The sequence below is a fragment of the Quercus suber genome, unplaced genomic scaffold, assembly GCF_002906115.3.
Source record: "Quercus suber isolate HL8 unplaced genomic scaffold, Cork oak 2.0 scaffold_90, whole genome shotgun sequence".
Classification (NCBI taxonomy): domain Eukaryota; kingdom Viridiplantae; phylum Streptophyta; class Magnoliopsida; order Fagales; family Fagaceae; genus Quercus; species Quercus suber.
The window spans coordinates 306021-330717 of NW_027069555.1; the positions used below are offsets into that span (position 1 = coordinate 306021).

Below are 24697 nucleotides of genomic sequence, written 5' to 3' on the forward strand. Positions count from 1 at the left end.
CTAGTGCGGGAAGGAATGTCAAATGTTGGAGAAATTATAGAGTCCTCTGGTGGACAACGTCACTTGTCCACCATTTCACTAAAAAACTTCCACTTGTTTAAAATGGCTGAGTCAGTAATTAATTTTTGTTTAAAATTTTTTTCTAACTAACAATTTTAAACAAGTGACAGTTTTTTAATGGAATGGTGGATCACATCACTTGTCCACCATGTGGATCTTATAATTTCTCCAAATGTTGACTGCGACATGCCTGATTCAAGCATCTTTTTAGTAAACCGTATCTCTCTGCTGAGTGGCAATGGGCTTGTTGCAAGACCCCATTCTTCTCTTGATATGGCTATGCAAGTGGTCCTTAGTATAGCCCAATTATAAAGAGCAAGATGGTTACTGTTGTGCAATATTGTTGTTATTCTCTTTTGGTAGTCTTATGCAGTAAGTGAATATGAGGAGCTATGATGTACCAGGGACGGATCAAGTTTGAGGATGTTTAAGGTGAGTACATGTGAATGATATGCAGGAGCTGTAAAAGAGGCGGTGTTGCACTTGCGATATAAGATAATAAGTAGTGAAAAGAGGGATAAATGTGGGTGAGGATTATAGAATTTAATACAAAATTTCTTAATCTATGTTGAAAAGGTTCTCTCCAAAATAAGTTGACAATTTTTTTCTATTTAATTTGACAAAAAATAATCATATAATTTTGTTTTGAAATATGTTCAGTCAAATTGTGTTTGGGATGAAACTAATATAGATATATCTGCCAAGCTTTAGCTGTTGGATCATCCATAAAAGTATCAATATATGCTGAAATTATTCTGTGATGCATTTTTTTTTTTTTTACCCCCCCCCCCCCCCCCCCCCCCCCCCCCCCCCCCCCCCCCCCCCAAACCCACCTGATCTGGCTGTCGTCCTCCATCCACTATGATCTCTCTCTTTCCCAATCTATCTCTTTGTCCCTCACTCTGTCACTCTTTCTCCCTCCGATCTCACTCTTTCTTCCTCTCCCTCAATGTTTTTATTTTGATTTTTGGTTGTGTTTAGTGTATATTTTGAAATTTTCTGTAATAAAATTTGTTTGGATGCTGAGAAAATGTGAAAATTTTGTAGGAAAATAGCATTTTTAGAATGTTACCAAACGCTGAAAATCGTTTTCCGGATTATTTTCCATTGTAGAACCAAACACCAAGATTTTATTTTTCTTACAGGAATTCACTTTCTCCTTCAGATTTTATATTTTCTTACGGGAATTCACTTTCTCCTGCATTCATTTTACACTCGAAATTCGATTTACATTGAATCAAATGCAACCTTAATGGTTTGAAACTTTCTATCTCAATCCATTGAGAGCAATTGCACATCATGCGCCCGACCTCAATCCAACATTTTTTTTTTAAAGCTCAATCCAGCATTTGTAACCTTAGAAGCCCACATCATTTATTGGATGGGTCAAACTCGTAAGCCTTGCTCCAATCCATTTGACTTTATGGCCTAATAGCCCTTGCCTCATATGTAAATACATTGGGTTTCAAGGCTTAATGACATGTAGCGTCATCTATAAATTCATTGGACGTATAGGTCCAATGCCATGTAATCTCATTCACTCAAAACTCTTGGACTAGGAGGTCGAATATAATGTGGCCCAAAAGAATGCCCTCGTTAATAGTTTTCATAAATTTAGCAATATGGCTCTACAAAATGCTATTTTATATATTTTACCTTTTCACTTTACAATACACATTTGATTAAAAAAATATAAAAAAAATTCATTAAAAAGCAATGTGAATATAACAATTTAATAATAATAATAATTTTTTTTTTTTTAACAAATGAGCTTCCATGCACATTTTGACTTTGGCTCCACCAATGTAGCCACATTTTGGTATTAGTGGTGCTAAAAAGCTATATTGCTATTTTTAGCACCCCCAATACCAATGCTAGGTGCTCTAAGATAACATCCACCACAATTAAAATCCTTCAGGTTTTTAGTCAAATGTAAGACATGGAATTTAAATAATTTTGTGTGGTTCAGATGATTGTTTTAAGACCATTGGATTTTTTTTTAATGCCACGTGTCTTATATCTGGTTAATGCTTTTTTTTCTTTTTTGGCCAAGATCACTTGCGCAATCCATCTTTTCAAAAATCATAGAGCAACACAATCCATGCATATTTTACTGACATTGTTGTCAATTAAGAGAAACAAATGTTATAACAATAGCCATTAGTCTTCATTGCCTCAAAGTTTCATATCAAAACAACAGCCCCATGGCTTCAAAATCTTTAATGTGAGCACATACACTGAACATCTATTTCATTAATGCTGCTGCTTTTTCTGTTAACATCAACTTCACTCCTGCTGAAAGTTGAAACTACACAACACAGATGAGGCATGGTCGTTCTAAAACATTACAAATAAACGGCTATAACCCAATTAAGAGAAAAGTATGCATCGTTCCAGCTAAAACAAGAACTGAGAATAATTATGATCTAAAACTGCGACTACTGCCTTCTTATTTCGTAACTATACAGAGGATTGCTTTTGTTTAGTGTCAACGGTTGAGTCATTTACTCCAAAGGCATCAGCTAAATTGAAGTTCAAATTGCTTCTCATAGTTCTGCTCCTCCCAACTCCTCCATCACCCTTCCTCATCATTGCTGCAAACTCCCCGTAATCTATACGGCCATCCTGCAAAGTGATGGTTATAGTACCCAAATCAGAACAAACGTTTTAAGATGAGAGTTAATGCCTATAGATATACTATGACCCATATCCTTAACTCCAACAAAAAGGGATCAGCACATGATCTTGGACCAAATGGCATCTCCTCTCCCCCAAAAGCATGGGGTGGAGGGTGAGTTCGCAGATTTAATTCCATGAAGGCATATCAGTTCTACATGCATATCAGAGGAACAAAAAAGGGTAAGCAACATATAACTGAAACATGTGAGCCATGATGAAGATTACATGAAACACCATCTAGAAATTTTTTTTTTTTAATAAGTAAAATTCCATCTAAGATTTTTTTTAACAGAAAAATAGAAGATTTTAAGCAGAATAAATAACGTAACCAGAGGGACTTACATTGTCCTGATCGATTTCTTTGATCATCTCCTCCAAGTGGACATCACCTAGACCAAACTCTTTGCAAGCATGTTGAAGCTCATCACTGGTGATGTAACCACTACCATCCTTGTCAAAAAAGGAGAAGGCTGCAACCAAATTCTCCTCCCTCTCCATCTTATTCATGTGCAAAGTAGCAGCAAGAAATTCGCCATAGTCTATCGATCCACTATTGTCTATATCAGCCTGCCGAACCAACTCAATTATGTATAATAGAGAATATATACTAGATCAATTGAAAATCAGCAAAACTACGTAACTTTCGAGTCACAGTCTATGATGATCTACTTACTGCGTCCATAAGAGACTTGATTTCAGATTCCATCAGTTCAGAGCCCACTCTTTTTAAACCCTCTTTAAGTTCCTCAAATGTTATCGTCCCACTATTGTCTGTGTCAATCATATTGAACAACTCTTTCAGACCACCAATCTCTTCCTCTGAAAGTCTTTCTGCTATGACCTGAAAACAAAATTTTCCATAGCAAGAAATAAATACAAAATTTGCATAAATACTGAAACAAATAAGAAGTGGCAACTCTGGAAACAGAAGCATACATTTAACTGAGAAAGGAAGGTGCGCACAGTTATAACTTCATTCATATTCATCTCACGGGAAGTAAAGGTTGGTTCAATATTGTATGAGAATATGCAAGTGGATTCATTTAACTAATGACTTGAATTAAAGATTATTACAGAAGTAAACATCTACACAGGGAAATAAAAATTCCAGTTATTGTGACTATTTCTCCCACCTTGAAGACATGGAAAATTGATGGATATAATAATCACTTCTGGCCTGGACCAAAACAATTGTTTTTTGTCACTAGTTTCATAATTATGAATGAAAGAAGATTTTCACCAATGAAGAATGATGAGTTCATTCATTCCTCTCATGGCACCTGAAGTGCTATTTATGCAACCAAACATTTATGACAATATAAAATCCACCTAGAATGCCAAACAATCCTTCCATCACAAAACTCTTTTAAGTACATTATTCAACAATTTATGTTGCTGAATTTGTGTAACCTATCAATTTTAATATGATTGGAATTTTAAATGAATCCTATATAAGCGATAGCTATGCCTAGAAACTACAAAAATATTTTTCTTAAATTGTAATTCCTTCCATGTAGCTCACACCTCTCGCCAGCCATATCTTTTCTTTATATTTTTAGGACCTTTGCTCTCCTCATAAGGCCATTGCATCTTTTATACTTCAAGTTTACTGGCCTTTGACTATACATTAATATAAACATCTTTACTCACCAACCAAAACACACACAGACACAATAAATATATATATATATATATATAAAATATATTATAATTTTGACATACTAAGTTGCATTACACCCGAAAACAAGTTAGAACTATTTCCTCATTATGTCATTCATTTCAAGAAAATCCCACGTTATGATGTGGGTTGAAGATATAGGGAAAAACAATGATTACTAATGAGGTATATGGGGGCATGGCCCTAGAAAGGGCCAAGAGGCATAAAAAGATCCCTATTGCTGAACCTAATTAGTTGGGACTAAGGCTTAGTTGAGTTGCATTGAGTTTGAGATGATTTCAAATTATGGAACTTAATATTTGTTTATTATGCTATTTTTTCTGTCAGCTTTGCCTTGAAAGCAGATATCCTTCACTTTTCCAAAAGGCACGTATTTGTCTCATCATCACATGCAGAGCCCATGGACAATTGTGTTGTCTGTTCGGCATTTCTTGGGTGATGCCTAAGAGGGTGGTGGAATTATTAGCTTGTTGGAGGGGGAATTTTGGGCATCGTTGATTAGCAGTAATTTGGGAGGCTGTTCCATTGTTCCTAATGTGGTTGATTTGGCGAGAACAGAACCATCACATCTTTGAGGGAGAGGAACTTTCCATTCTTGAGCTGAAAAGATCTCTTTTGAGTACTTTGTTTGAGTCGATATTGAGCTTGAATGACCTGTCTTTCTCTTTGTTTGTAGAGTTTTTAGATGTGTGCACTTTATGTTGACTTTTTTCGCTTTTCTCATAGTACACTTCCTGCGTACTTGAGATGTGGCTTGTATTTCTTTTTCTTTTTCTTTCTTTTTAATAAAGTCACTCGTTATATATTAAACCAGGAAGATTCATTTAATGATATCTGGTCTAATAAGTTCAATACCTGATCTCTAATCAGTTCAAACCAGATCATTATGATAATATATTTAGACAGAAATCCATTTGAAAACAAATAAAGGGGAAGTAACTTAGGGGAGAGAAACATACACGCAGAGCCATCTTTTTAAGTTTATGCATTGCTGAGAACTGCTTCAGCCGTGATAAAACTGCAGAATCCAGAGGTTTATCTGGAGCAACTCTGTCATCCACAATCCATGGGTTACCTGATACACAAATAAACTTAATTGTTATTGCTTATACAGGAATAAGAGCTTTAAAAAAGGAAGGAACATTACTAAATCCCCTACTTCTACGAGTAGCAAGCACACTAGGCATAACAGGTATAAAACAACTCACACAGGACTTCATGGGCAGAAATTCGTTTTCTTGGGTCCCTCTCAAGCATTTTCCGTATCAAATCTTTTGCACTTTCTGAAATACTAGGCCATGGTGCAGATTCAAAATCTATTTTGCCTTGTAAAATCTGTCTGAAGATTCCTGTTTCAGATTCTGCAAGTAATTGGAAAAGGTAGTAACAGCTCAGGTTAAAATATGCAAAATAGAATATAACTCCCAGGTATACAGCTTCGAATACAGAATATATGGGATCTTAGCTTATCAAGATCACTACCTGCCCAAAAAGGTGGAACTCCACTCAATAAGATGTAAAGGATAACACCAGCACTCCAAACATCTGCTTCAGGTCCGTAATTCTTTCGCAACACCTCAGGTGCAACATAATAGGGACTTCCAACTACGTCACAAAAAGTTTGTCCTACAAGAAAAGATTGACATCAGGAAAAATAATCAACAGTTCCAACTTAAAAACAAAACATTGAAAGACTAACAGAAAAGATTGGCAACTGAGAAGGTGTGCAATGGGCCATTATCTTAAGAATCTCTTGGAAACTCCAAGCCTGAACATTTAAAATGATGCATAGAAATACATAAAGCTGAAGACTTAAGTATGGTGAGATAAACCATTGGTTTTGGCATTATCATGCTATTTGCTAGTACTTTTCATGTCTGCAACATGTGTGGATGTCAACTTCCAAATGTAAACTTCCACTCAGGAAACATCAACAGAATGCATCTGTGAAAAGTTTAACATACTATCCAATAAAAATAAATATATATTGCTTTAATAATGACAAAACTAAAAAAGAAACAATCTAACTCAGTTATACCAGTTACCAATAGAACATATTAATATAAGGCAATGCCTACTACTCTGTCAAATGACATTGAAATCATTCCATGTATAAAGCAATGCCTACTACTCTGTTAAATAACTTTCATGGGATACCCTCCTTTTAAAAGTCCTACCATGTCAGTCAATTCAACCAAAGTCACCAAGTGAGAAGCCTGCTTATGAGGAATTGCTTTTTAAAAAGATATTGCCTCATATTCAAAAAGGTGGGAAAAGGTATTGCCTTCAAAGCTGAATTTTTGGCACTTAGAAATCACCTCACATATTGAGCTCCTGATACACATACATGCACAAATCTCTCAAATTGCTTTTTTCACTTTTAAAATTTTATGCCCACACTTTCCATTCTTCCTGTCATTTGGAAATGCACTTCCTAAATCAATCCTATTCTTTGTGTGAAAAAAATTCTTCTTTGTCCCAGTATTTCTTTTTCTTTTTTTTTTCTTTTTCCCAAAAATATATATCATTTTTATGCTTTCTAAGGTATAGCAACCTTTTTCATCTGACTTCCTACATCTTAGAGTGTAAGCATTATTTATGAGTGTTGCTTTATATTTCTTGTATGACTATAACAAGGTATCTGGCCTGCTACTCAGCATAGCTTACACTTTCCTATTTTTAGTTTTTGATAATAAAAATCAATAAAGGAATGAATGTAAGGATCAAGCCCCAAGTATATGGAAAGTAATCAACGTATACACCAATATAAAACTGTCAAGCAAAGGCATTAAAAATGCAAAAAGATATATCATTGGAGCCATCATTCCTAGGAAAACCACCAGCGGAAGAAACCCACAATAGTCAAGATCTTATCAGAGCCACCATCAACTCAAAGAAAGCTACCACGGAGGGAACCAGAGCATGCAATTTCTAGTTAGGAAACCAATTCCCACTATCTCCAATGATCCAATCCACTTATTACATTGTGACATGACAAAGTTTCCCACTGTTGGCCAAAATTTATCTACATGAAAAGTTATTGGTTTCCTAAGTTATTTCTGATCTCTAGTGCAGCCATGAATACAGGTGAAAGCACACAGTCAGGTTCAAAAAAATTCTTTTTAAGAAATCCTAGTAGAAGTTGTGTTTATGAACACTACCACGATCCAGGAGAAAACTTTATTACTTTTAGGAGTAGTTTCTTGGTTTATCCATAGAAGAGTGAACCCAGCCACTTTACAACTCTTGAAGGAAAACATAACGCTCAAGAATTTGAAACACAAACTTAAGCCAGCCACCAGGCTACTAAAGCTTAGGTCTACTTATTGAAGTCATGATTATTTTTTTATAAAGTTCAAATCAAAAATATAATTGCAAGAATTATGAAAGAGAGCTCTTATATATGAATGACTAGAATATCTGAATTGGACAAGCTAACAACAAATATACAATTCAAGGAAAAAGAGAAAGATTGTCAGACTTCGTCTCAACTTCTAATACCACCTCTAGAATTTTTTTTATTTTTTATTTGTTTTAGGCTTTTAGCCTTTTAGGTAAGTATCATCTCTAAATAATGCAGTACATCATGTGATATATATATATATATATATTAACAAAGAGAACCAAAAGTTGCCATTTTATTCTAAAAAACTTAAAGAAGATTCCTAACTAGAATTAAAAACAAAAGTGCAATACATGACCAAGAACTTTTATTGATAGGTAACACCAGAACTTATGACTTGAATGTAAAGACTTTTGTGAGAACCAAGATTCTTATCATCAATACCAATTGAATTTGATTTGTTCTTCACTTCAGAGGAATAACATGGCAAGAACACTCATAATCAAGGAAAATGCAACATACATCTGTCACACACACACACACTAAAAGCATTGGTACAAAAGGAAATAGGAGAGAGGACAATTAAAAATGGCAGTTTCAAGAGTACAAAATAATAAGTAGAGAAAACCTTTCAAAACTTTAACTTGACAAGAAATTAGAATTATTTAAGATTGAACACAAGAAACATGAAGAATGAAATTTGTAAACAATGAAATTGACAGAATCAGAAAAAAAAAAATCATTGACCAACCACAATCCTAACTAAAACACACAGAGAACAATTTATCCCACAAAATGATACCAACAAGTCCACTCCAAGAAAATAAATAAAAACTAGGAATTCTATGTAAACATGCTAACCAACCAATAGGTCCTCTAATCAAAGAGAAAAAATAGTCTCAAATCTGCAAATTAAAACCCAGCAGTTTGTTTGAGGAAACTACCAACGCATATCAAAAGGAATTTAGAGACAGAGACAGAACAATTGGATTCCAAGAGAAAACAACCAAATTGGAAACAAGCCAGGGAGAACCAAATGACAAAAGCAAAACTACAAAAAAGGGGAAAACAACAACTAATCAACCAGGTTCCAGATGGATAAAAGGCACATTACCTTATTCCACAAACTTAATACAAAATTTCAGTCCAAAAAAAAAACAGAGAAACTCAAGAACCTGCAATGTCCAAGCAATTAAAAAAAGTAAATACATGTACCCTTCAACCAACCATGCATTCTAATCAATCAAAAACACTAGAAAGTTGTGGATTCCAGTTAGTTCAACTAGTAAAGTCTCCTGTAATCCACCAAGGGACTTAGTTTGAATCCCGCCTATACTTAAAAACCAATTGATGTATTGGCCCGGTGGTAAGCAGGTGTCATGGTTTCAAATCCTATGATAACTATAAAATAAATAGAAAAGTCCTAAATCTTATAGATAAAGAGAAAGATGCCCACTTGAATAATCAATCGCAACCAAGATCAATTAGTCTTAATAAAATAAAATAAATAATTGAAAACAAAAAAAAACAAAAAACAAAAAACGCTGAACAATACTAATAATTTAGAAATGAACAAGCATAAATAAATAAACCCAAACAAGCATTTCCAATGAAAAGTAAAGAAAATGAAAGGAAACCCAGAAACGAACCAGGCTTATAGAAGACAGACAAGCCAAAATCGGTGGCTTTGAGCCTAGCATCATCAGCAGGAGAATCAAACAAGAAATTCTCAGGCTTGAGATCTCTATGCATGACCCCAAGAGAGTGACAAGCCTCCACAACCCCAACAATAGTCTTAATCAACTTGGCAGCCTCTTTCTCACTGTACTGACCCTTCTGCACAATCCTATCAAACAACTCGCCTCCACCACACAGTTCCATAACCAAGTGAACAAACAAAGAGTCCTCATAAGTCCCTTTGATTTGTACCACATTTGGGTGCTCTGAAAGATGGTGCATGATCTGAATCTCTCTCCAAACATCTTCATAGTCTTCTCTGCATAAAAGCTTACGCTTTGGGATGGATTTGCAGGCATAGAGAGCACCTGTGGACTTGTGGGTACAAAGGTAGGTTGTACCAAATTGGCCTTGGCCTAGCTTCTTGCCTATTTGATAATGGTCTCTGAGTCTTGGGGTTTGATAGGGTAACACTGTGTTTGCTGGCTTTGGCGGTGGTGTTGTTGTTGTTGTTGTTGTTGTTGTTGTTGTTGTTGCTGTTGACTGTGATGATGTGGTTTGGTTCTTCATTGTTCAGCAGATTTTGATGGAAGATGGATCTCTGTGATTTGTGATTTGTGATTTGTGAATTGTGAATTTTGTGTGATTCTTTTCTTTTTACAATGCTGAGGATCGAAATAGAACCTCTTTTCTTTTTACTTTTCCTCTCATTGCTATTACTATCACTATCTCAATCAAAAGGTATGAACTTTTCTTTTGGGAAGTCTTTAGTTTTTTGTTTGTTTATTATATTTTGAGTCAATTTTGTTGTTGACGGAAGTGTGGTGGTGTCAGAATTTGGGGTATGTTGATTGGATGGTAAGATGTCACTGGTGGGACTGCATGACTCCCAAGACATAATTGTATCCACCCACATCAGCATTTCAGAAAATACTAATAAAATAATGGATAGAGTGGGAATGGGAATCAGAATTCACATTCTTTTGTTTCCCATGCAATATTGGATGCGGTTAACGGGCTATTAGGGTTTTTGTTAATCTATAATTTTAGGAAAAGTTTTGATTATATTTTTATAAGAGTTATAAAAAAAAATTTAAAAATTATTTGGCTTTTTTTTCATATAATTTTTTTTTAATATTTCTTAAATTAATGCTCAAGCATTCGTTAACTTTTTCCTATAATGATATGAAAAATAACTGTTACACATTAATATATTCAACTTATACACTTTTTATTTTTAACTGAAATTGTGAGTTGAAGTCACGATTTTATTTTTTTTAAAAGTATGTGTAATAACCGTTAGTCTCATAATATAACATCACAATTCACACACCCATATATATATATATATAACATCTCACTGATAAATAATAATCTAGGTTTTTACTAAAGGTAGCATGTATCAAGAACATAACATGCTTTCTATTTTTTAGGAGAATAATATACTTTCTTAGAAGGAAATGCAGAAAAAAAAACATAATATATGTAGGGACTCAATTTGGATAAGTCTTCTGAAATCAAAAGGAAAAACGGTCCAACAAACCCAAGCAATAAATTTTTAGAAAATGGGTTTAAGGACTAGGCCCTAACAAACGGACAACGCCCAAAGGTCCCCCCTTTCCCCCATTGAAGTTTGGCACATTAAGATTATTCACCAAGACTACTCATCGGCATTCGTCCGAGGATCTTCCCCTTTATTTTGCCTCCCCCCCTTATATAGCCATCTTCTCACCATCCCTCTCCTCCACCTTTTGATCATCCATGCACTTCACTCTTGACCATCCGTCCCATCAGCTGTGTTATCAGTAATCATGTGATTTGTAGTGGCCAAGGTTACCCTGTTCAGGAGTCACATCTCCATTAAGGCAGTCAGGGGATTAGGTGAGCGTATTTATTGTGGAGATGACAACCTGTACTAGGCTTGTTCTCCCACTTTGTGTTGTCCTCGATTTGCTGAGGACAGGATCATCCTCGGCTTGGTCCTCACAACCCAGGCCTCAACACAACGTCCTCGGGCAATTTTCCATCCTCGGCATGGGCCTTAGGCCGGGTGCAAAATGGGCCGAGGCTATCAGATTTTCAGGCCCCACAATAGCCCCTCAAAACCTTGTTGCCCACGTCCTCAGACGGGGAGGAAGGTTTTGATATCCCTGGGCCTTTTTCATGATTCACTCAACATCGGTTGACGTCAGCATTGGAGTCTTTTCGCTTGCCCAGCGGACGTTTCTGGCGCCTCGATATTCGGCGCGCGTTCGCATTAAATTTTTCGTGGCTCCATGTTCCCCACGTCTAGCGGTGTGATGGCAATCAAACGGTGGGGATTTCTTTGCCTTTATGGGCAGGAAGTTCCGCCTGATTAGTTTTGACTGAGAGTATAAATACTCATTTGAACTGCTTGGTCTCCTTATTTGTGCATTCAAGAGCTTCGACGCGCACACTCAGAATCTAGTCAAATCTCCACACTGACCAGTGCCTCTTTTTGGCATAAAGAGTCTGTCCGAGGAGAATCTCCCCACTTTTGTAAGTCTCCTTCTCTCTGTAGCACAAACCTCTCTCTACTTCCTTTTTCCCCTTTGGTTCTCTCTCTTTTGGGTCTTTGAGTCATTGCTGGGGATGGGTAAATTTAAGAAATTAGTTGAGTCTGAAGAGATGATAGAGAAATTCATGGCTGATTACGGGATACTCCGTGATGTCGGCTTGAGGTATTGTGAAGAAGGAGAGTGGTACGCTAAAAGGAACGAGGGCGAAGTTGTGATTCCCATCGTAGCTTTCGTAGAGGGAGGCATAAGAATCCCTATGAGGCCAGTGATGAGAGATTACCTTAGGCATTTTCGTCTAGCTCCTACCCAGTGCGCCGTTAATATGTTTAGGATACTAGGGTGCGTAGATGTCCTGAATGAGACAATGGGGCTAAGGTTAACCCACCATGATGTGAATTGGTGCTACAATCTTCAGCACATGAAGGGTAAGTCATATTACATGAAGACGAGGGACGATAGGGTTCGGCTTATCCAGTGCCTCCCCGATTCTAGTAAGGGTTTGACTTAAGATTTTCTCATAGTGTCAGGGGAGTGGCACGACAGTCTCCACTGCCCGAAGGTAGAGGGGGAGCCAGGTAGGGGATTTGAGGTGGAAGATGGTCTAACTTTTTTTTTTCTTTGTCGTATATCTCATTTGCTTGATTGATTATAGGAGTTTTGTTCCTCTTTTCTCAGATCCGCACACCTTTACTCGTCATTTTCGCCTGGTCAACAAGCAGGACTTGGAAGTCGTTCTTAGGGCGAAGCCTTTTTTGAACGAGACCGACAATCAGGTTAGAGCTGCCCATAAGATCCTCGGATGTAATAAGGCCCAGAAGTTGTTTCCGGTCCCAAAGCACGTTATCAGGGCCCGAGATCCTCGGCTTAGGCAAATCATCGTGGTAGAGGACAGATTTTCATTTTCCGAAGGAACTTCTATTCCGGAGGGCATCCCATTAGCAGGCTCTTCCTCATCCCATCAAGCAGCACAGGCCAAAGAAGGGAGCTTGGAGAAGGGGGAAGAAGTGGTCGAACTGAGCTCATCTGAAGACGAATTTGGTGTATTTGGCCGAGCTTACCAGTTTGAGGACCCCTTTGGTGACCTAGGGGATCCCCACCTGTCCGAGGCCGATCTTCAACCCCCGAGGGTTGGCACCCAGACTGAGATGGGTTTCAAGAGGCAGCCCCCAACTAGCCTTCTCGACCTGCTTAAGGGCAAATCTGATAGAAGTGTGCCAAGGGAGTTACAGCCCAAGCCCCCTCCCCCAGGACCTAAGCCTTCACCTGCACAGATCAGGTCGTCACCTATCCTTCCAATTTCAGACTCTCAGCCCAAATCCTCCGACCCAAAAAGGAAGAGATCCTCTAAGGGCAAGGACCCAGTAGATGGGGGCAGATCCCACTCTTCTCTAGGGGGGATGAAGCAAGCCAACCTTCTAAACAACTGAGGATTGGTGGTTAGCATAAAGGAAAAGAAATCGCTCAATAGTCCGAGCCCCAGGCCTAGCTGCCTGCTGCCATGCTCCACAGAGAACCCTTGATGGATGACGCTACAATCCGGGAATCTCGAGGAGGCGAGAGGGCTCGCGTAGCCGATGCCTTGGAGAGATCCCTTCTTCTCCTTGTCGACATGGCTGAGCTGGGGAACATGAGTGGGCCAGAAGTTGCTTGCAACCTCAAGAGATACCTGGGCATGGTAAGACCTCTGGTACTTGTTTGTTTTTTTTTTAATTTTATTGCTTAGCACCACTCCTCCCCTTTATGGCGTATTTGTTTCGATTGGCAGGCTATCCAGACTATTTTCAGGCTGGATGAGGAGGTCGACGGCCAGAGTAATGCCTTAGCGCAAGAGCGCGACAAGTTCTTGAAGGCTGCAAGTACCTTTAAGAGATCTGAGGCAGATCTCAAAAAGGCGATTGAAAATCTGGAGAAGATGACAAAGGCTAGAGATAATGCGGCCTCTGACCTAGCCGCGACTACGAAGCAAGCCGAGGATCAGACAAAGCGCTTGCAGGATGTCGAGGGCCAACTGCAGGCTGCCAAAGAGGACATCGCTAAGCTGAAGAAAAAGATTGTCGGGGCAGTCGGGGCAAAGGGTATTGCTAAGTATGCTAAGGATGAGACCGTGATGGCCAAAGATGAGGCTGTGTTTACAAGAATAGACGCTGAGCATTCCGTAGAACAGGCGGAAGAGGAGGCCTTCGCTTAGGGGGTGGCTAAGACTGAAGCTACCTTCAAGGCTCAAGTCCCTGAAGTGTGCAGGTGCTTTTGTTCCCAGACCTGGAATGAAGCCCTCAACCAAGCAGGGATGGATGCCTCGTCTGACCTTAGGAGGGCAGAGATAACCCTTGATGGATGACGCTACGATCCGGGAATCCCGAGAAGGCGAGGGGGCTCGCGTAGCCGATGCCCTGGAGAGATCCCTTCTTCTCCTTGTCGACATGGCTGAGCTGGGGAACATGAGTGGGCCAGAAGTTGCTTGCAACTTCAAGAGATACCTGGGCATGGTAAGACCTCTGGTACTTTTTTGTTTTTTTTTTTTTAATTTTATTGCTTAGCACCACTCCTCTCCTTTACGGCGTATTTGTTTCGATTGGCAGGCTATCCAAGCTATTTTCAGGCTGGATGAGGAGGTCGACGGCCAGAGTAACGCCTTAGCGCAGGAGCGCGACAAGTTCTTAAAGGCTGCAAGTACCCTTAAGAGATCTGAGGCGGATCTCAAAAAGGTGATTGAAAATCTGGAGGAGATGACAAAGGCTAGAGATAATGCGGCCTCTGACCTAGCCGCGGCTACGAAGCAAGCCGAGGATCAAACAAAGCGCTTGCAGGATGTCGAGGGCCAACTGCAGGCTGCCAAAGAGGACATCGCTGAGCTGAAAAAAAAGATGGCCGGGGCAGTCGGGGCAAAGGGTATTGCTGAGTATGCCAGGGACGAGACCGTGAGGGCCAAAGATGAGGCTGTGTTTGCGAGAATAGACGCTGAGCGTTCTGTAGAACAGGCGGAAGAGGAGGCCTTTGCTCAGGGGGTGGCTAAGACTGAAGCTACCTTTAAGGCTCAAGTCCCTAAAGTGTGCAGGCGCTTTTGTTCCCAGACCTGGAATGAAGCCCTCAACCAAGCAGGGATGGATACCTCGTCTGACCTTAGGAGGGCAGAGAGAGTATATTACCCCCTCTCAATTCACGAGGTTATCCCCATTACTTCCGAGGAGAAGTCTGCATTACCAACGACAAGTGAAAGTCAGACCAAAGCTGCTGAGGACACATCTTCCGCTGACAGACCTTTTGAGGAGGCCGAGCCCCATGGATTGCTGGAAGGGGTTAGAATCGACGGTCAAGAAATGCCCCAAGGTGTGGTGAGGCTTTTTGCTGACTCCCAAGCCACCATCACTGTCCCTCAGATTCCTCCTACCGTGGGAGGGTCCTCTGAAGTAAACCCTCCAAGTCAGGGCCCCTAGGTGTTAGTCGAAGCCTTTTAACAGGCTCCTCAAGATAAACTGCCTACCGAGTTGGGGGAGTAAGCCATCTTATTAGACCACTCCACTTTAATGGCATAGGACACTCTTATTTGTTCTTTTTTCCATTTCATTTTTCTTTTTGCCTCGGCGACATTGTAACAAAACTACATACTTTCTATTTAAAATATATATTCAATAGTTTGCCTATAGTTTTTTTTTTTTTTTTGGCGAAAATACACTTTTGGTCCCTACATTTTGGACCGATTCTCAATTTGGTCCCTAAATTGATTTCACTCCTAGGTCAGTCCCTAATTTCAGAAAATCGTTTTTATTTTGGTCCCTGCCGTCACCCTAGTAACAGAAAATGCATACGTGGCAAACGAAATGCACTGTTTGCTGACTAGATGCTGATATAGCTAATAAAATAATAATAAAAAACCACCTCAGCATGCCACGTCATCGTCTAATTTAAAAAAATTAATTTATCAATTTAAAAATCATTTCTTAAAAAATCGGAAATCATTATCTTTTTAATTTTTTTAAATTTTGTTTTTATTTTTCTTTAACCTCATCAACTTAAAAAAAAAAATCCCTGAAAGACTAATCTCAAATTCTCTCACTCTCTTCACGCTCAATGGATAGAATCTCTCACTCTCCACTGTCCATGGCCGGAGCTCACTCGCCCTTCATCTTGAGGTAGAAGACCTTGGAGTCGCCGGTGGCGGCGGAGGGGATGAGTCTGGTGTCAAGGAGCTTGAGGATTCCATCGCAGATGTTGGAGAGCTCCGACTCGATCTTGGATTTGTAGTCCCGGATCATGGACACGTGGTCCTCGTTGCCGCGGCTCTCCTCCTTCTGCTTGATCGAGGAGATGATGCGCCACGATTCTCACCTTGCGCTGATCTTGTTCTTGTACGCCACGGAGAGAAGGTTTCACTCCTTGACGGTGAGCTCCTCGATCTCCACCACCGCCGAGACCTTCTCCATGAACTCCACCATCTCCTCGTACCGTTGGGCTTGCTTGGAAAGCTTCGCCATGTACACGTTCTCTTCGCGAGCCGAGGGTGTCACCGCCATTGTTTTTGATTTGTGGTCTGATCTGTTCATGTGGGTTTCGGATTGCAGGATCGGTGGCTTGATGTGGCTTGATCGGTGGGTTTCTGATCTGTTCACTTGTTGCTGGGTTTGTCTCTTTTCATGTGGATTTGATGATTTTTCTGGGTTTATGGGCTTGATTTGTTGGAGGTTTCGGTGGAGGATAGGGATTTTGTATGTATTTTAAGCGTTGATTTATTAAATGTGAGTTATTTTAGTGTTTGGTTTGAAAGAAAATCTTGATTTTCTGGGGAAAATGTTGATGATTGTTCAAGGAAAATTTATGAGGTTGGTTGGGTTTGTTGTTACTGTGAGCCGAATTGGCTGGGTTTGTGTGTGATTGTTTCATAAGAAAATTTCTGGTTTTGGGTGGAAAGAAAATGTTGTGATAAAAATCTTAGGCATCGGCTTTTTAGATGTGAATTTTTTCAGTGTTTGGTGAAATTTTCTGGGAAAGATGTTGAATGCCCAGGAATTTTGTGTTCTTGAGTTCTTGTGATCTGGGTTCATGTTCTTTGAGTTCTTGTGTATTCCCGTTCAAATCTGAAACTATGTATTTTTATGTTTTTAATTTTGTTTTTGTGTTTTTTTAATTTTTTTAAATTGATAAATTAATTTTTTAAATTAGATGATGACATGGCATGCTGATGTGGTTTTTTATTATTATTTTATTAGCCACATCAGCATCTAGTAAGTAAACAGTGCATTCCGTTTGCCACGTATGCATTTTCTGTTACTGGGGTGACGGCAGGGACCAAAATAAAAACTGATTTTCTAAAATCAGGGACTGACCTAGGAGTGAAATCAATTTAGGGACCAAATTGAGAATCGGTCCAAAATGTAGGGACCAAAAGTGCATTTTCGCCTTTTTTTTTTTTTTTGATTGATGCTTCATTTTACTTGTTATACTTTAATGCTTTGCTCAATACCTTGGTTCTGCTCTGGACCTAGTCTCATGAGGCAACCAACTGTCACTCAAGCTTGAATCCGAGGACCGTACCACAACTCGGTTCTATTTAACGCTTTTGTTCTTCCACAAATAGTTAGCTTTCCCATAAGTTTGGGTCTGAGGACCATGCAATACCTTGGTTCTGTCTAGTACCCAGGTATAGTTGAGTGGTTAGTTTTCCCATAGGCTTGGGTCCGAGGACCATTCAAGGCCTTGGTTTTGTCTAACACTTCTGCACTTCTGTAAGTAGCTAGTTTTCTCATAGGTTTGAGTTCGAGGACCATGCAATACCTTGGTTCTGTCTAGTACCTAGGTATAGTTGAGTGGTTAGTTTTCCCATAGGCTTGGGTCTGAGAACCATGCAAGGCCTTGGTTCTGTCTAACACTTCTGTTCTTCTGTAAGTAGCTAGTTTTCCCATAGGTTTGAGTTCGAGGACTATGCAGCACCTTAGTTCTATCTAGTACCCAGGTATAGTTGAGTGGTTAGTTTTCCCATAGGCTTGGGTCTGAGGACCATGCAAGGCCTTGGTTCTGTCTAACACTTCTGTTCTTTTGTAAGTAGTTAGTTTTCCCATAGATTTGAGTTCGAGGACCATACAATACCTTGGTTCTGTCTAGTACCCAGGTATAGTTGAGTGGTTAGTTTTCCCATAGGCTTGGGTCCGAGGACCATGCAAGACCTTGGTTCTGTCTAACACTTCTGTTCTTCTGTAAGTAGCTAGTTTTCCCATAGGTTTGAGTCCGGAGACCATGCAATACCTTAGTTCTGTTTAGTACCCAGGTATAGTTGAGTGGTTAGTTTTCCCATAGGCTTGGGTCTGACCACCATGCAAGGCCTTGGTTCTGTCTAACACTTCTGTTCTTCTGTAAGTAGCTAGTTTTCCCATAGGTTTGAGTCCAAGGACTATGCAATACCTTGGTTCTGTCTAGTACCCAGGTATAGTTGAGTGTTAGTTTTCCCATAGGCTTGGGTCCGAGAACCATGCAAGGCCTTGGTAAGTAGCTAGTTTTCCCATAGGTTTGAGTCCAAGGACTATGCAATACCTTGGTTCTGTCTAGTACCCAGGTATAGTTGAGTGTTAGTTTTCCCATAGGCTTGGGTCCGAGGACCATGCAAGGCCTTGGTTCTGTCTAACACTTCTGTATGGAATGAAGAAGTTTGTCCTCGACTCTCGGAATGTTACTTTTGGCATGATGACGTCCTCGGCCGCGCTTCATCGGAAGTGGTTCATCCTCGGGCTGGACCCTTAACCCCGCGATGCCCTGGGCAGGGGTGGTTCGGACTTCTAATCTCACACGTGGCAGTAATCTCACATTCAGCTCGAGTTTCCGTCCTCCTCAATCACGAGGCGTCCCCTGACTGTTCATGTTCCGCACCTGATGTTTCGATGTGCGAGACGCGTTCTCATCAATATCCTCGTGAATCGATGTAGATCCAGCGGTTTACGGTCTCCTTGGAATTTGGTCAGACTTAATACCGTTGATAACCCTTTCTTCAAACTCTGTGTGAATCAATTCCCACCCTCTATATAAGGCTTTCTGGGGGGAAACATCCTTCTCACTCTCCATGAACCCTCTAACAAAACAAGAAACACGTCCTTTCAGCTCCTTGAGCCCCTTCAACAACCCTGACAGGATTGTGACAAGAGTTTGGAGAAACAGGGTAGCCTTGGATGGGAGTGAGGGCACACAGGCCAAAGGTCCTCCTTCCTCGGCCGAGAGCCGTTATGACTGTAGTCTGCGCTAGACTTCCAGCGCGGCAGAGTTTGGGCATCATCACGATGGTGTTGTGCACGGCGGTCAGGAGAGAAGTCCCTGAAGTACGTAACGCCCTCCTCCAAGGCGCACCCATGCCTGTCCCTCAGACCGGTAGTGACCTGCGCCTGGCCCGTCCATCGGCGGAAGCTTGCAAGATCACGTTATGTCCAGTGCCCAGGTGTTGCCGTCTCCAACGGCCAACCAACGTGGGGCTGGGAGAGAATCAAAGGAACATCATGGGGAGAGATCGTTAGGCGTCCATGCATCTGCTCCTCTCTTCTCGTCGGCACCGTCTGCACAAGCCCGGGGGTCGTTGGCAGCCTTAAAACAAGCCTACCTCAGCCTCCTTCCCTGAAGTTAGTCTTAGAACAAGCCCATCTAGGCCTATGTTTGTAACCTTAGCTTTAGAACACGCCTGTCTGAGCCTCTATTTATATTTTGTATTTGCTTTTCGATTAATAAAATGTTGTTGTGTTTGTTTCCTTCTCCTATTCTCCGAATTTCTTACTTTCCTACAACGATCGTATCTTGTGCAAAAGCGTTCTTGTTAGTTGTTTCTTCATTTTTTTTTTTTTTTAATCGGGGTGGCTTGCGCAAGCCCCCAACGGCGGGAATCGCTAGCCATTGCGCCTGCTAACGCCCTAGTCCTTCCCACAGATAGTGCCAATTGTAGGGACTCAATTTGGATAAGCCTTCTGAAATTAAAAGGAAAAACGGTCCAACAAGCCCAAATAATAAATTTTTAGAGAGTGGGTTTAAGGACTAGGCCCTAACAAACGGACAACGCCCAAAGGTCACCCCTTTCTCCCATTGAAGTTTGGCACATTAAGATTATTCACCAAGACTACTCCTCGGCATCCGTCCGAGGATCTTCCCTTTTTTTTTGGTGCCCCCCCCCCCTTATATAGCCATCTTCTCACCATCCCTCTCCTCCACCTGTTGATCATCCGTGCGCTTCACTCCTGACCATCCGTCCCATCAGCTGTGTTATCAGTAATCATGTGATTTGTAGTGGCCAACGTTACCCTATTCAGGAGTCACATCTCCATTAAGGCGGTCAGGGGATTAGGTGAGCGCATTTATTGTGGAGATGACAACCTGTACTGGGCTTGTTCTCCCACTTTGTGTTGTCCTTGGTCTGTTAAAGACAGGATCATCCTCGACTTGGTCCTCACAACCTAGGCCTCAACACAACGTCCTCGGGCAATTTTCCATTCTCGGCATGGGCCTTGGGCCGGGTGCAAAATGGGCCAAGGCTATCAGATTTCTAGGCCCCACAATATACTTTTTCACATTTGGGGTTGTCTATTTCCAAGATAAGTGACAAATCTCATAAAGGTGGAGTTTTTGTGGTGATCTCATGTGAAAGCGATATTATAATAATTACAATCTCTCATCCCATATCAAATGTTATTTTCTAAAAAAAAGTTGGCAAAATTTGTTATGTAGCATTGTTATTTCCACAATATACAAAGCTTGATGAGTTTTGTAAAAGAAATTTTGAAAAATTATACAAATTTTGACCATTTGTATAAATGATACTTCTTCTTTTTCAATTCTTTATTAATGTAAAATATAAATTCATGTATGATTTTTCTAGCGGAATAATATTTTTTTAAATAAAATTTATACCCAAACTGTAGATAAAATGACATTTCCTTCATTGAGACTTGTATAAATTACTCTCTCATTGGGGTTTTTATAAATGTAACTGATAAATCGAATTTTTCTAACAAATTCTTCTATTTAAAAAAAAAAAAAAAAAAGTCATACCTAAATTATGGACGAAATGGTACTTCCCCCCTTATGGTTTGTACAAATAACACTCTTCCTTGAGGTTTGTATAAATGACTAGATGAATATGAATATTTTCATAAATATAATATTTTGGTAGAAAGTAACAATGTGAGATGCTATAAACTTATCAATTGCATACTTTCATTTATAGAAAGTTAGGGATTTATAGAAAGTTAGGGGAAGTTTAATTTACACAAACATTTGATAAAGTGTCACTTTGATAAACTCCAAAGATGATTTGTGTAATTTACAAATATATGTAATTTTACTTCTTCTTCTTTTTTTTTTTTTTTTAAAATTATCCCTTCATTAGTTTTTTTTTGGGTAGAATTATGCCTCATTTCACGTGTTAATTAAGACATCAATCCACTAGAAATTAATTATATGTACTTAATTTCCCTATAAACTTAATTTCCATACAAAAAAGGTGATGTGAGGACAATTTGATGTTCAAGTAAGGCACTTTAGCCAAAATCATGACGTATCAAAGACACATTAATACATCAAGGGTTTTGTAACTCAATAACAGATAATTATAAAAAACTTTAAGCATACCATAAATGTGTATTCTTCTCTTTTACATAATTAAGTCTTGCTAATTAAATTCATGCAAGAGGGGAAGTAGAAATATACATTTATGGTACTCCCAGAGTAAGTATATAGTTTTTATCACTAACATTGCCTAATCTCCCTTATGAAGGAAAATATGATTCAAAGTTGTCCTTCTCCATTTGTTGTAACAATTATCAAACTATGCATTTAATACGTGGCCTAATAAAATCTTCCAAATACAAAATATAAAATAAGACAAATCCTTCTATGTTTTTATCATCCAAAAATGGCAATTATATAAAAGGCATATTACACCGTCTTCGGGTTGCTTTTTGAATCAATTACTCAACTCTAAAAACATGCAATTTACATATCAAGAGTATTACAACAATGTTAATGTGACCTTTTTTATTTGAATTTGTCTCATCTTCATTGTAAACTCATCCAAACACATTGTTCTCCCCAATAAAATAGAAAAATATAAAATAAAAATCATAAAATAAGAAAATAAATATGAAATACAATATAAAGTAAATATAGAAGAATAATTCAAATTGGAAAAAAAATACAAAAAAAAAAAAAAAATTGTATTTACCAAATCAAATCTCTTCCCAACCAGCCTCATTCTCTCATCTTTGATGTGTCAATGCCACTTCCAAGCAAAAAGAGCAACAAATTAGTCAAAACCATTGTTGCCCACTTATTGACAACCGATTCGTGGTAATATGATTTAGTTTGATGAAATCAATTCGTAAATTTGTTCTAACCGAGACCAATTTGTGGATTTGTTATTTTGTTGTTTGTTGACTTGTGTAATCTAATTTGGTTTGATGAGATCAATTTGTGGATTGATATATTTGCTCTGGTCAAGACCATTTGCAGGTTTGTTATTTGGTTGCTTGTGGGTTTTTTTTTTTTTTTATTTTTTTTTATTTTTTTAAGCAGGTTGCTTTGTGGAATATGATTTGATTTGATGAGACCAATATATGGATTTTGTTCCTTGTATTTATTATTATTATTTGTAAAATAATTTGTCACTTTTTTGGGTTAACAATGAAAATGTGATGTACTCCAACAGAATAGACAAATTGAAATTATTGTAAATTACAAGTTTTCATATTTAAATAATTGATTTAGAAGCAATCCCAAACTTTTAAAGGGTGTAAAATGCATTTTGACATTAAAATAATTACTAAGCATACTAATTTTGAATCAAGTCCAAGAGCCTTGTGGCTCCGCTCTCCACTTTATTGTCAGTCTATGGACATTTGACATATCATGGCATATAAGACATGATTTCAAGGACAAAATCAATTATAAAAAAGAAGAAAAAAAAGTAATGATAGTTATACACTGTGCACATGATATAGCTGAAATTGTGTTTTCACAATTATAATTAAAATTGTGTTTTTATGCATGTATAACTAACTATGTGCAACAACATGTAGCCAAAAAAAATCTCCCAAATCATTTTAAGTCAACACTATTTTAACAATTTGTTTAAAAAGTAAAATTTAAAAAGCAAAATTAGACCTTTCAAATTTTGGATTGCAGCCCCAGCTTTTGATAATGTTTTTGGTTCCGTTAATGAGGTTATTATTAACATTTCCCTATTATTAATTGCAAAATAAGTATTTAGACCACAATTATTTAAGAGATAGTTCATTGGCAAGGATGATTATTAAATGCAGAATAAGCATTTAAACCACACTTATTTAAGAGGGTAGCTCATTCGCAAGGGGAGAAGAAATTATTATTTACATTGGGAGGACGGCTAATGTGGTCCTTCTGACCAATGAGATAATGTCATTTATGCAAATATATGTGTGAGCTTCCTAAGAAGCACAAGGAATAAAAAATAAAAATTATCATATGATGTCACATTTACATAAATAATAGTATTTTATTGGTTGAGAGGTTAAGGAGGATTACCTCAGTAGTCTTTCTGACCAATGAGATAATATCATTTGCGCAAATATATGTGTGAGCTTCATAATCAGCACAAGAAATAAAAAATCAAAAATAACCAAATGATGTCACATTTACATAAATAATAACATTTTATTAGTTGAGAGGTTAGTGATGACCACGTCAGCAGTCTTCTGAAAAACCTAATAATTTCGCCAAGGAGAGTGTATTACCTATAATTGCGTGACAGGTTTCTAAAAAAAAAAAATTGCGTGACAGAAAATTATTAGATTCTTTGAAATACAGTAATATGGTAATCCGTTCTCTCATATTTATAGCGAGGGGTGAAAATTCAATTTGAATGTGAGATAACAGAGCCCCGCCTTATCATGCTTCAAAAATGCCTAATAATTATTTGTTGCACCTCCTACCGTGGTTAATTGGTCCAATAAGAAAGGCAAGTCATTAGAAAAAGAAACAAATCTCACATTCTTTCTTTATATCCAAACCGTCGCTGTCATCAATAAAGCAATATGCGGTGCTCGCTTTAACAAAGTCGTTTATTCATTATTATCATCTACTAAATAATTTGTCCATCATATAATAATAATAATAATAAATTTTCCAAGTCATAATATTATCATTTATTTTCTTCTCAATTTTTTTTATGAGAGATACTACGTGTACAACAATTTTATAATATTTTTACAACAAATCACAGGTGGTTAGTTGTTATTGGTTCAAATTTAAAACTAACACTAAGATTACTTTTTTGCCCCAACCAATAACAACCTGCCACTTAAAATTTATTGTAAAAATATTATAAATATATCATTTCTCTTTTTTTATTTAGTCTTTATTCGGGTAATGAGATAGGGTCATCCTACTACCTTCATCAAAGTAATTTCTAATCCAGTATTTAAAAGGCTATCCAACATATATGTACGGCTCTTTCTAAAAATCAAATATGTACGGCATGCTTAAATTTAAATTTTTATATTTTCTTAAAATATATATATATATATTAACATATATAGTTACTATTTTTAAGGTTTTATAGTGTTGTAATTATAAGCTTAAAAAAATATGGTGTTGTAAATTATAAATACCCTGACCTAGAAAATCCCTTTTCTTTGAGCTTCCATCACCATCATATAATTGCTTTTGTTATCCCGATTTGATTAATTCACCATTTTTGCCTCTTTAGGGGAATCTAGTTTTACCATA

General features: G+C 38.2%; 1 protein-coding gene across 1 annotated transcript; it reads right to left on the reverse strand.

Annotated features, from left to right (window-relative positions):
• Positions 1–2203: 2203 nt before the first annotated feature.
• LOC111984647 (calcium-dependent protein kinase 11) lies at positions 2204–10188 on the reverse strand. The gene is made up of 7 exons (XM_024016268.2): positions 9410–10188; positions 5900–6043; positions 5626–5778; positions 5377–5492; positions 3413–3580; positions 3082–3306; positions 2204–2685 (listed from the first exon to the last, which is right to left on the reverse strand). Exons 1-7 carry the CDS (start codon positions 10005–10007, stop codon positions 2521–2523), a joined length of 1569 nt encoding a protein of 522 aa, XP_023872036.1. The 5' UTR covers positions 10008–10188; the 3' UTR covers positions 2204–2520.
• Between the last annotated feature and the right edge of the window lie 14509 nt (positions 10189–24697).

What these genes read in the sequence shown, in the direction of transcription:
- LOC111984647 (XM_024016268.2), bottom strand. Translation starts at nt 10,007, where the DNA reads ATGAAGAACCAAACCACATCATCACAGTCAACAGCAACAACAACAACA. An exon ending in TTAAAAAGATGGCTCTGCGT is followed by an intron (nt 3,581 to 5,376) that starts GTATGTTTCTCT and finishes TTTTGTTTTCAG; the next exon opens with GTCATAGCAGAAAGACTTTC. An exon ending in TCAAGTCTCTTATGGACGCA is followed by an intron (nt 3,307 to 3,412) that starts GTAAGTAGATCA and finishes TTGGTTCGGCAG; the next exon opens with GCTGATATAGACAATAGTGG.